At 28.1% G+C, this 13,836-nt stretch overlaps 1 protein-coding gene across 3 annotated transcripts; it reads left to right on the forward strand.

Annotated features, from left to right (window-relative positions):
- The first annotated feature begins 8,183 nt into the window (after positions 1 to 8,183).
- LOC120128696 (vesicle transport protein GOT1-like) lies at positions 8,184 to 11,350 on the forward strand. Of its 3 annotated transcripts, none has more exons than XM_039146321.1 (7): positions 8,184 to 8,249; positions 8,466 to 8,523; positions 9,998 to 10,089; positions 10,184 to 10,264; positions 10,348 to 10,445; positions 10,528 to 10,609; positions 11,186 to 11,350. In XM_039146321.1, the coding sequence occupies exons 2-7, from the start codon at positions 8,493 to 8,495 to the stop codon at positions 11,222 to 11,224; spliced, it is 423 nt and encodes a 140-aa protein (XP_039002252.1). In that variant the 5' UTR covers positions 8,184 to 8,249; positions 8,466 to 8,492; the 3' UTR covers positions 11,225 to 11,350. The 3 variants fall into 3 exon arrangements, with proteins under 3 accessions (XP_039002252.1, XP_039002253.1, XP_039002254.1); XM_039146322.1 differs by having other exon boundaries at positions 8,196 to 8,248; positions 8,472 to 8,523; XM_039146323.1 differs by having other exon boundaries at positions 8,221 to 8,253.
- Positions 11,351 to 13,836: the final 2,486 nt, after the last annotated feature.

The raw sequence follows: 13,836 nt of genomic DNA on the forward strand, positions 1-13,836 counted from the left end.
TGATACATGGAATGAGCAGTGGTTTCCTGGTAAAGCATCTTGCAAACTTGAACAGAGAGTGGATTCTTTAGTTTAGTTTGCTATGCTGATGCAGCTTGGGCATCATCGGTTGAACACAGGAGATCAACCAGTTTTTTTTTTTGGGTTCAAACTTTGTTGATTATGGGCAAGAATTAAGATTTTAGTGATCATTTAATTATGTGTTAAAGATTTTCGTCACAAAATATGTTATTTATGATGAAAATTATTTTTGTCACTTTTAGAATGAATAATTATGAATTATTTTTATTTTGTCACTCTTTATATAATAATTGTGATAATTTTGAAGTTAATCATAAGTAATTCGTCATTGGTAGTGTTTTATTGAGACCAAAACAAGTTGTTATCAATTAGTCACTAATAGAATGGTCGAATTGGCACCAACTTATTTTTCGCGGGAAAAATTCTTATAGTGACGATATATTACGTAGTATTCATAATTGTGATGAAAATATTTTGTAACTAGTCTTAGTTTGTGATTTGTGATGATAATTGTTTTTGTCACTAGTCTTAGTTAGTGATTTGCGAAGACAATAATTTTTATCACTATTAAAGTGAATAGTTGTGTCCTACGTGTATTTAGTCACTAATAAAATGTTTGAATTAACATCAAATTTTTTAAACAATAAACGATATAATAGTTATAACATATTAATTTGTCTCTATCATTATTCATAATTGTGACAATAATATTTTTCACTAATAAGTTTATCATTTTACAATTGTATACTTGTAACGATCTTAAGTATCACTGCAAGAGTAAATGTTTTTACTGGTAAATTAATGACTATTAATAATTTTGTCATAAATATCAAATTTTTAGTGACAAAAATTTTATACCACACTATTAATAAAAATAAGTATGATGATATATATTTATTTTTTCATTTTTATAGTAATAACTATGATGATTATATTTTTTTCATAATTAAATTCTTACTATAAGTATATAATTGTAATTCAAATTTTATCATCACAAAAATTTTGACACTATTATAGTACGCAAATTGGTACAATTATTTTATTGGCGATAAATGATATGATAGTGATAATATATAAAGTGATAACTATTATTTAATATTTATTGTAACAATAAAGTTGATTGCCACTTAAAATTTTATCTTTTTGTTGTGATAAATATTGACATCAATAATAATTAAATTTTTTTGTTAAGATAAACTAGTTTGTCAAACGTTAAAATTTCGTTATTAGTCTTATGTTCTAATTTGATTAATTTTAGTCTGCATATATTTTAAAATTTTAAATTTCAATAACCATCCAAATTGTACAATGACTATATGAGTAATAAAATTACCTTAACCTTTTAAATTATTATCAATTTTTTATTAACGAAATAAATGACCGTCGATACCATAAGCTTTGATAGTGTCATTTAATCTTCAATTATGATTAGTTTTTTCTTTAAAATAATTGATTAATTTTTATATGTAATTCATGATATTTATATATATATATAGATTTTTCAAACACCAGTTAATTATTAATATTTTCTTTTTTAATTTAGGACTTCCACTATAAGGGTTAATACATTGTCAAATATTTTTATTTTTTAAATATAATTTAAGAATACTTTGTATTATTTTAAATTTAAATATTAATATTATATGATTATATTTTAAAATAAACCAAATTATTTTTTATATTTATCTTCCATGAACGTATTTCATATGAGAAATCATAGAAAATTTAGTTAAATTACTATAATAATAATAATAAATATTATATATATTAAAATTAATAAAATTAGTTCTAACAATAGTTTAACATATATTATTTTTTGCCAACAACATATATTTATTTCTCAGCACAATGGTTAGACGTTGCACTCTCTCCCTGAAGGTCTCAGGTTTGATCATCTTAGAAGTCATGTATTGATTAATATATCAAAAATAACATGTTAAATCATTGCTTATGTAGTACACGATCTTAAATAAGATATTGATGGCTATACAAAATAATTATGTGGAGATATCACATCATCTATCGTTAACGAAAAATAACTAACCAACGACAATTATTACAATGCAAGTTCCTAAAAAAGATGGATATAACTAAAAATGTAATATCTACTATAATTGATTGCATAATAAATTTTTTAATTAACTTAGGAGATGTTTGTTTACTTCAGAATGATTAAGCGTTGAATGATTCAAATGTTGAATGATTCAGAGGTTCTGTATGAATTAGCTCTGAATGTGACATGCTGTTTGATAATGGTTCTGAATCATTCAGAATGTTCCTTGGTGCCGAATCATTCAGCATAGTCTTCATTCAGAGGTCAGAAACAAACACGCTGAATGCTAAACGATTCAACATTCAACGTTGAATGGTTCCATTAAGAGGTAAACAAACATCCCTTTAGTTATGTAGTTGTGATAAAATATTTGTCACTAATAAGGATGATATTAGTGTCTAAATTTTTGTCATTGTTATTAATATTTCTGTGTTAAAAAAAATTGGTCACAAAATATACTTTCAAACTCAAATAAATTTATCACAATTTCTATTGATAATAATATCAAATATTTGGTCACTAAAAAATACCTAGTGTGACAATAATGATAGTCACAAAATCTATTTTTAGAGTAAAAAAATTTATCACAATTTATATTAATAATTGTGTCGAATAGATGATCGCAAAAAAAAGAACAATTGTGATAATTTTTAAAATAATTGTCATTAATATAACATTGACGGAGTTATTAGTGACGAAAAGTGATGACTTGAAAATTTTATCATTATGCATTTTAGTGTCTAAATTTAATGTTTTTAGTGACTATTTGCATTAGCACTAAGGGTGCATTTTCTTGTTGTGGTGGTTTCCAAGTCTACCTCTGAGGCTGAATTTAGAATGTTTCTGAATTTGTTTGGGTTGAACATGTAGGGCAGAAGATGGGTGTTCAGTTCCTTGGTCCTGGTGTGACAACAAATTCACTATGTTCATGGCAGACACCATGCTAAAATCAAACATGTCGAAATTGATTGTTGAAGGTATGAGATGAAGGCTTAATGTTTTGCTCGTTGAGGAATAAACAAAAGAAAAACTGAAAAATGAGTTTTCATATATAAACCTTTGTATTGTAAAGTTTTTTTATAATCTGAGTAAGTATTGTGAAGTTGCTATGACTGAATGGGGAGTTTCTATTGTGAGGAGCTTAAAATAAGGCTAATAAATGGTATGACTAGTAAAAGAAATTACAGGTTAAAAGCCCTACCTAAAAAGTTATACGTTAGAACCAGGAAAGTTATCAGTCAGAGTAACATAATAAGTTGTACTAAAATTTTATACATAGTAAGAAAATGAGTTATAAATTGCAAATGTAATGAATACTATTAACATTATAAGTTGCGTCTAAAATGTTACCAGAGTTTAGCTGATGGAGCCTTAGATTTTCTCACGATAAGAAAATAAGTTAAAAGCTGAACATGTTATGTGTATATATAAGAAATATGATTGTGCCCAATAATGTCATGGTTCAGTAAGAAATAGATTGTGATCTATAATGTTAATATTTTTATTAATAAAATATGTTACACCTAAGAATGCCATGGTTCACTAAGAAAGCATGTTGCAATATGAAATTTTAATATTTTTAATAATAAAATGGGTTACACCTAAAATGTCATCAAAGTTTAAGCCAATGGAGCCTTAGATTTTTCCATGATAAGAAAATAAGTTAAAAGTTGAAAATATTATTAATATATATAAGAAATACGATTGCTTCCAATAATATCATGGTTATCTAAGAAACTTGTTATGATCTGTAATGTTAATATTTTTAGTAATAAAATAGGTTGCATCTAAGAATATTCTGGTTTACTAGGAAAGTATGTTGCGATTGGTAATGTAATGTTAGTATTTTTTAAATAAAATAAGTTGCGTCCAAGAATATCATGATTCACTAATAAATAAGTTGTGATATGTTATTTTAATATTTTTATTAATAAAATAAGTTACGCCGAAAAAAATAAAATAAACATTTTAAAATTTTAAATATCGATACTTAATATATTATTATCGATACTTTTAAATAGTAAAAAAATTGAAGATAAGATTGAAATTTAAAATATTGATACTTATGTGATAATGATCAATACTTTTAGAAATTGAAAAGTTGATAAAAAAATCAAAATTTCAAATATCGATACATATGCAATGATGATCGTTACTTTTAGATATTAAACAAGTTGATGAATATGATCGATAGTTAAAATATCGATACATATGTTCTGAGGTTCGATACTGTTGTATTTATATTGATACTTATGCTCTGGTATTTGTGGAAAAGTTCGATACTTTACAAGCTTTTTATTTTTTATGTTTTTTTAATTCGAAAGTATCGATTTTTGCGGAGAAGTATCGATATTTATTATGAGTGAATCGAGACAAATTATTTAAGAAAACAGATCGAAACAGAAAATATCAATACTAATCTATATTAATTGATGCTTTTGCATAAAAAATGCGCTACCTACTAGGTTATCATGAAAAACATATTTTGTCTTACTTTTGCATAATATAAACAATTTTGTGCTTATAACTTAAATGGTTGACATAAAAAAAGCGTTACCTACTACGTTATCATGAGAAACTTGTTTTGTTTTACTTTTGCATCATATAAACATTTTTATACTTGTAACTTAAACAATTGATATCTAAAAAAGGTGTTACCTTTTACGTTATCATGAGCATAATAAAATAGATTAAAAACTTAAAATGTTATGAATATTTATAAAAAAATTTCGAAAGTATCGGTATTTGTGAAAAAGTATTCACCTTTTAAATTAAAAAAAATGAAAAAAAATATTTTAACTTTCGAATTCAAAAGTATCGATACTTTTAAAAAAAATATTCATACTTTGCATTCTTCTCATTTTTCATGTTTTTCTTTAAATTCGAAAGTATCGATACTTTTGGAAAAGTATCGATCCTTTGCAACCTTCTCATTTTTCATGTTTTTCAATTCGAAAATATCGATACTTTAGAAAAAAATATTCATACTTTTGAATTAAAAAAAATGAAAATGATATTTTAACTTTCGGTTTTAAAAGTATCGATACTTTGCAGTCTTCTTATTTTCTATGTTTTTTTAATTCGAAAGTATTTATACTTGTGGAAAAGTATTCATACTTTTAAATTTTTATAATAAAAATATTAACATTCCATATTGTAATTTACTTTCTTAGTGAATTGTAACATTCTTGGACACAACCCATTTTATTAATAAAAATATTAACATTCCAGATCACAACCTATTTCTTAGTGAACATGACATTCTTGGTGAAACCAATTTTATTAATAAAAATATTAATATTCAAGATCACAACATATTTCTTAATGAACCATGACATTCTTGGGTGCAACTGTATTTTTTTTAAAATATAATCATAACATTTTCATCTTTAACTTATTTTCTTATCGTGGGAAAATCCAAAGCTCTATCAGCTTAAACTTTGATAACATTTTAGGCGCAACCTATTTAATTAATAAAAATATTAACATTCTAGATCACAACCAATTTCTTAGTGAACCTTGACATTCTTGGGCGAAACCCATTTTATTAGTAAAAATATTAACATTATCGCAACCTATTAATTAGTGAACCATGACATTCTTGGGTGCAACCATATTTCTTATATATAATCATAACATTTTCATCTTTAACTTATCTTCTTATCGTGAGAAAATCTAACTCCATCGGCTTAAACTCTTATAACATTTTAGGTGCAGCCCATTTTATTAATAAAAATATTAACACTCCAAACCGCAACATGTTTCTTAGTGAACCATGACATTTTTGGGCGAAACCCATTTTATTAATAAAATATTAATATTCTAGATCGCAATCTATTTCTTAGTGAACCATGACATTCTTTAGTGCAACCATATTTTTTATATATAATTATAACATTTTCATCCTTAACTTATTTTCTTATCGTGTGAAATTTCAAAGCTCCATTAACTTAAATTCTGATAATATTTTAGGCGCAACTCATTTTATTAATAAAAATATTAACATTCAATGTCACAAATAATTTCATAGTGAACCTTGACATTTTTGGGCGAAATCCATTTTATTAGTAAAAATATTAACATTTCATATCGCAACCTATTTATTAGTGAACCATGACATTCTTTGGTGCAAACATATTTCTTATATATAATTGTAACATTTTCATGTTTAACTTATCTTCTTATCGTGGGAAAATCCAAGGCTCCATTAACTTAAACTCTGATAACATTTTAGGCGCAACTCATTTTATTAATAAAAATATTAACATTTCAAATCATAACATATTTCTTAGTGAACCATGACATTCTTTGGTGCAACCGTATTTCTTATATATAATTATAACATTTTCATCTTTAACTTATTTTTTTATCTTGGGAAAATCCAATGCTCCATTACCTTAAATTCTGATAACATTTTAGGCGCAACCCATTTTATTAATAAAAATATTAACATTCCAGATTACAATATATTTCTTAATGAACTATGACATTCTTGGGCGTAACTCATTTTATTAATAAAAATATTAACATTCTATATCGCAACTTATTCTAAGTGAATCATAATATTCGTAGGCACAACATATTTTATTAATAAAATATTAACATTCCAGATAACAACCTATTTATTAGTAAACTATGTCATTTTTAAATGCTACCGTATTTCTTATATGTATATTCATAACATTTTCGGCTTTTAGATTATTTTCTTATCGAGGGAAAATCTAAGGCTCCATCAACTTAAACTATTGTAACATTTTAATCGCAACCTAAAATATTAATAATATTTATAACATTTAGTGTTTATAAGTTATTTTATTATCATTTGTAACATTTTAAGTGCAACATATTATGTTACTACATTGATAACTTTTTTGATTTTACTTTTAACCTGTAAGATAGATTTTTCGGTTAAGCCATTTTAAGTTATTTTAAAATACTTACGACTCAATATACCATATATAGGTTAACATTTTCGATGTAGTTAAACCTATTTTGTTAAATTCCTTTTCAAATTTTCAGTTATGCCTTTTTTAGCCTTATATTAATATGTCATTCATTTCCCCAACTGAATGGGCTTATTCAATTATTAAGTGGCTTGTGTGGTTATATAAACTGAGAGCTTTCTATTTCTTCCTTCTATGTTTCTTCACTAGTTCATCTTACTTGCTCATCATTATCTTCTTCTTCACCTAGCTTAGCAGTTGAATAAGAACCTCTTTGAATGCCTCATCTTCTCCACTCCTTTAATTTCTTCAGTCGCTGTTTTGTCGGCGACTGCATATTAATATGATCCAAAACCAGTCATTCTGCTTGGCTGGAATGCCTAGCGCAAAGGTAGGCAATGCTTTTATTGGCTTGCCTTAGCCCTATTATATATATATATATGTATATGCACGAACAATGCTAAAAGATTCGATTCAATAAGACTAACATCCAATCAACATAAGGTTTATTGTAAAATCATAGATAAAATAAACTGTTTGCTAATATGGATTTATATATGTAAATTTCAAGAAAAAGAAAGAAGTTTTACATTCAAATTTCATAACCAGAAAAGACTACACAGTCAAATTATGTTTCACATAAATAACGATTTATCTTCAAATTTTTATTGTTTGTATGGGTAGGGATCAATCCGTGCTCATCATCTAAACTATGCTACTTATACCTAATTATGCATATATTTTTCTTTTGACCCAAGTATCCCTAATTAAGCATATACTTAACAAACTGTTCCACATTAATACTGAAAGGGCCATCTTGCCCATTGATACAATACTTTATTACCAAAATGGGTATTTCAGCTGCAGCAATGGACAAGCTTCAGCTTCGGGTTCGGCAATTACAAAAGGCTAAAACCGGAAGTGTAAGGGATAAATTATAATCTATTTTTCACTTTTTATATGTTGGATGAGACGAAGAGCTGTAGAATGTGACCATCTTTGCCTGAAATGTTGATGTAAGTGAACTTTGAAAATATAAATCGAAGATGAGGAGTTTTATGTCATTTTCCTTGCACCTAATGCAAACAAAGATGTAAAATTAAAATTAAAATTAAAATTAAAAATTAAAAATTCTATTTATTTATCTCAAGTCTTTCAACTTCTTTTTTAATAATTACATTACCTCGCGGCTCCTTCTCTCGCTCGATTCCCATTTCTGAAATCACTCTCACGTAGGTGTTTCTCTTCGCTTTCTGTTTGATTGCCGATAAACTACTTTCCTTTTTCCTTTGTAAACAAACGAAATTTTGGATTTGAGATTTGTTTGTTTTCTTCTTTTTATGAGGACTGTCTACTCTTTTAGATCTGTATTTAATTATTAAATTAGGTTTCTGTTTTCAGTTTCTCTCATGATTCTTTTTTTTTTTAATTTGTTTTGTTCTTTGAAGGTAACCCGTATCTGAAGAATCGGCAAAATGGTTTCCTTTGAAATGAACGATCGAAAAAGTGAGCTATTATATTCCTTTTTTGTTGTGCGTTCTTTGCCTCTTTCAATTCAATGAACGCGTCTTTGAATCTGTGATTTTGTGAAAATTCTGTTGGTTTGATACTTAAAATATGACTCGATGTGAAATCCATAGCAATTTTAGTGAAATACAAATCTATGAAATTGGTTCTTCTTTTACTCTTGCAAATTTTATTCATTATTACGCATGTTAGTAAAATTTTAGAACTTATTCTGAGTTAGGAAAGTCTTTCAAGTTTTCTTGTTATTTTACATTGAGATAATTTTGGAATGCTTTGATGAACTAATTTATTTCAGCCGTTTAAATATGTTTGACAAAGTCAGTCGAATATATTTCCTTACGAAGAAAACTTTATTATTATTATTTGATAGTAGAAAAAGGCTAATATTAACACTTGGCAATACATTAATGGGATCTTACGTAACGTAACCAAATCCTAAACTATCTTTGGCAAGGATGTTCTCAGTGCCCAACGGCATATTGACTTAATTAAAAAAACCTGGCATATTATTGAGCTCAAGCTTGGCCATGATCAATTCTAACATCCCAATGCCTATTACAAATGTTTTTAATCTTCCTTATCAATGACTTTCCACTGCCTTCAGCATGATCATTTTTTATAGAGAACTTTTATTATTGTTTATTAATCTATTATCCAAACAAATATTTCAATAAGTTATGAGGATTTGTTTGCTAAGTTATGCTGCTTTAGTAAGAAAAAATTATCAGCCGGTAATTCTGATAAATTGAAGCTAGCCAAACTCCAAGAAAATTTTACAAGTGGATCTCTGTTGATCACATTTGATTTAGTTATATAGTGAAGGATTTTTAATTGATTTGTACCGGCCTTCTTGTTCTTCAAAGTTCATATAGATAGGGAATTCAACAGGCTGTAGTTCCAATTATTAACTTCATTTATGTATTCATTTATTCTTGACAAAGCATGTGCATTATGCATGTTTGGAGTTGCTCATCATGGTATTGTTTAAGATGCACAAAATGACAAACCCTCTTACATGTAGTTTTCGTATAGAAATGCTAATTGAAATGGTTTGGAGTTATGCAATTTTCTTAGGACTATTGCAAAATGTCTTACCATATGTAAATTTTTGAATAGATGATTTGGTGATAAAGACTTTTACCAACACCCTAACTATATGAGATATAGACTATTTTGTTAACTCTTATTTTTGCTAGAATTTAATTCTTTTGGTTTCAAACCGAACCTATCTGAACAAATTATTTGTTCTGTTATGTGGATTATTCTGAGATGAAGATGTTTGGAGGTAAGCGGGCTGCTTTGATACCCTCTAACATTTGATTCACATGAACTTGGCTAGTGGAGACATATGACTTAGTTTGTCATTAATATTTTGAGGAAAAAAGGCTATTTTTTGTCCACTTTTATTTTGTTAACTTTTGTATTTATTAATGTTTGAAATTATGGAAAACAGAAATTGGGCTGGGATTAACGGGATTTGGCATATTTTTCTCATTTCTGGGAATTATCTTCTTTTTCGACAAGGGCTTGCTTGCCATGGGAAATGTAAGCTAATTTTTATTATCTTTCTGCACAACTATTTTGTTTTCCACACTGAATCATACTGGATTAACACTTCGTTTATTTTTCTGTTAATCAGATCCTTTTCATATCAGGAGTGTCCTTAACCATTGGTTTGAAGCCCGCCATGCAATTTTTCATGAAACCTCAAAATTTTAAGGTTTTATTTATTCTCTCACAAAAACACTCTCACGTATAAATGTATCTTTCATTTTCTTTATGATGTATTGATACTGAATGCAGGGAACAATTTCTTTTGGTGTCGGCTTCTTTTTTGTCGTCATTGGGTGGCCTATCATTGGCATGATATTGGAGACTTATGGATTCGTTGTACTCTTCAGGTCTACATGAAATTTTTATTATCTTGATTTAACACAGATGCTAACTTTTTAGCTTATTGTTTAACATCCTCCTCTCTTTCAGTGGTTTTTGGCCGACACTGGCAGTGTTTCTGCAGAGGATACCGTTTCTTGGTTGGGTGTTCCAGCAACCATATGTCAGATCGGTATGTTCAGTTTCAAATTCAAGTAAATTTTCTTTTTAAATCACCAACTGTCTGGTGGGCATGTATGCTTGCAATCTATTATTTTGTTTGTTCTTGGTTGATCGGTGTAAAAGTTTAAAAGCATCCTGGAACAGTTCCAAAAACTGAAAAACTGGTAATTGATATATTTAGTAGTCTCAAGAGTATGAATGAAGGCCAACAAATCATCAAATTCTGAATTTCGTCGGTATTTGGAACTAGTTCAAAGAAATCAGATTTGAGGCCATTTTATTGTGCTGCATCCAATAAGTCAGTAGCTGAATCAGTATTCCGTCTAGCTGGTGCAAGGAGAAGGTTAAATAATTATCTATTTCAATGACTAGGAATTGAATTATTGGAAAGATGAAATCGTCAAATTCTGGTTGGCACAGCTTAACCCAATGATGGCATATATAATTGGTTGCCTTTAGAACCTGCCGTAGCAGCTCAGCTGAAGCAAAAAAGTGCTTGACCAAACACCTACACAGACTATCTTCATATTTATATATAGGAAATTATTGAACTAATGTTGACCCTTTTTTTCCCTTAATGCTGCAGTTGTTGGACCGATATCGGGGCAGGAGGGTGCCTGTATAATGGACTTCCCCTAAACTGGAAATAGTGATAGACTACTCGACTTTTGTAGGTCCTCTTCACCGAGTGTGTGGAATTGAATGGAGTTCTTACGAACAAAATAGGCGCAAGTTGAATGGATTGAAAAAATGATGCGAGTTTTATACATATAAAGAAAAGCTTATGCCAAGTGGTGAAACATGCTATGTACTACCCGTGCCAAATATGATGAAAACCAATTTTTTAATTCTTGAAAAATGTTTGTTTGTTTATGAATTCTTTCATTTTTTATTTAAATATTATTATCCTGAAGTTTCAATTGTTTGAATCCGTTACATCAAAAATCAGTGATCTGATTATTTTCATAACTGATTCTTAATAATAGTGGTTATTTAGTGTTCTTTTTCCTTTGTTTTCTGTTCCAAAATGGACTATTTTCATATTCAAATTTATGTTGTACATTTTTTCAAAAAGATAAAATAAAATGATGTTGCACGTGATTAATAAAAGAACAAATGGTATGCCTACGACTTTATTTTAATATTTTTTACATTATGATTTTAATAAAGGTAGAGGGATATGTAATTTAAATTTGGTCAAAAGAGATTTGAAAGAACAAGAAATTAAAAATTACGTAAAATTGAGAAATTTTTTAAAACATTAAGTTAAATGGATATTATTCAACCAGTTAAGAGGACGTGCAAATGAATTTAAAAATAAAAGGTTACTTAAATAAAAATAATAATAAGAGAGCTTTATGAATTTAAAAATTGATTTATTAATTTAAGTAACTCGACTCAAATTTTTGGGAAAAAATAGATTTCTTAAAATCAAATTGAATTTGACCCATCCTTATTTTAAGTGCCATAATCGTTTTCTTATTCTTCAGATAATTATATGAAGAATTAATAAACTTTTTATTGTTTTAACCAATCATTTATATGTGCATATTGTGTATCATGTATTTTTATTCCATTAAAACTTTGAATGATACATGTATTAAAAGTGTTATGTTGCATTAGAAATAGCATTTCTTAAATGAGCCAGGTCCATTGGATTTCTTAGATGATGGCCAAAATGCTGTTCCTATCAATCATTGCACTGCCTGGCCAATTCATACTCAAACTTGAAAGGTCTAAACTAAAAGAATTTAAACTGAATAAAAGATGTTCATCCGTTAATTAGAATTTAAATGAACTGGAACTGAAATATAAAATCGAAAGTGAAAAGTGGAATTGAGTTGCAATGCTAACCCAATTAATATAGGTCATTAATTGTGGCTGTCGACCAACAGAATGATTTGAAGTTTATCCGGTCATTTTCCAATGTGCTAAAAGGATTGAATTGTTGTGTATCACTCATTAATTGGAACCTTTATGATAACATTTTTTTCATTATTAGAAACTCTAAAGACCTACCCTTCAAAATGAACTTCCCTGACTTGCTCTCACGATTCTCTCACAACCACATCTATTTTGTGCAGACATTAAGGGAGGAACCATTCTTGGTTTATATTTGTATATAAAATAGTTGGTTAATTTATGCAGTAAATAAAGCATGAAATAGTTGGTTGATTTATGCAGAGGGTTGTATTATTGAAGTTTGTAAAACTAAAAATATTTTAAGTATATTTCAAAAATGGGACATGTGTAACCCTTCTAGGAAATATTATGATATCATTTTCAACGTATTTGTGAAGCCGTGATGTAGTGCTCAACTTGATAACAAATTTTGCCTTTTCTATTAATATTTTAAAGGCTAAAGCACACAAATGGTCCCCGGCTATTGAGAATTACTTTATTGAGCCTCTTAGCTATTTAAAATTATAAAAATATGTTTAAGTCTTTTTTTAATAGTAAAATTTCAAAATTATCAAATTATGACACATGTCACTTAATGGGTTATTTTAACGGGCGCTAGAATCTAGGCACCTAAAGTGGTAATGTTTGTAACGTTAAGCCCCTGGATGAGTCAAAAAATAGTTTATGTACCTATTCAGGAAAAATGGTATAATTTGAGGACTTAATTTGGTATTAAGCCTTTTAATTATGTTGCAGTCTAACAATCAAATTCATTGATGGAATTGAACATCTCTTAAAACATATAATATTCAACACTTGAGTGAGCAAGAAAGTAGGTCTTCCCCCAATATTGATATAACCCCTCAGACTGATGCGGGTAACCCGATCCGATCTGGAGTGTCACATTAGGGCCACCGGAGCGACCCACTGTAAAAATAGCGGAAAATTTAAAATTTTTATTAAAACACGTAACTTATAAAATGATTTATCAATATGCAGAAATAAAACAGATTTTCAGACTCGTATATAAAACAAAATACAATTACATGCCCCCTAATCACATGTACCATACTCTGCAAGCAACGCAAGAAGAGCTTCTTTACCGATATCGATAGATGCACTGATATAATTCTTTTAACCTGAAAAGGTGAGTAATAGAGTGAGCTTTGGAAAGCTCAGTAATACTGAACTATCAGATGTTGCTGAAGAACGTGCAGATACAGATAAACATATTTTTTCCTTATTGGTTCAGATATTTACATATTTCTTTGGCTGAGCTGAGGTCCCATTGATATTTTAGGTAGTAACAGATAATATTCAGTTCAAATGAAAATA

The sequence above is a fragment of the Hibiscus syriacus genome, unplaced genomic scaffold (assembly GCF_006381635.1).
Source record: "Hibiscus syriacus cultivar Baekdansim isolate YM2019G1 unplaced genomic scaffold, ASM638163v2 tig00110482_pilon, whole genome shotgun sequence".
NCBI lineage: Eukaryota > Viridiplantae > Streptophyta > Magnoliopsida > Malvales > Malvaceae > Hibiscus > Hibiscus syriacus.

Bases quoted from the DNA above. Each gene is read 5' to 3' on its own strand.
- LOC120128696 (XM_039146321.1), top strand. From the start codon at position 8,493: ATGGTTTCCTTTGAAATGAACGATCGAAAAA. The intron at 8,524-9,997 runs GTGAGCTATTAT...TATGGAAAACAG, and splicing joins TGAAATGAACGATCGAAAAA to AAATTGGGCTGGGATTAACG. The intron at 10,610-11,185 runs GTATGTTCAGTT...TTAATGCTGCAG, and splicing joins AGCAACCATATGTCAGATCG to TTGTTGGACCGATATCGGGG.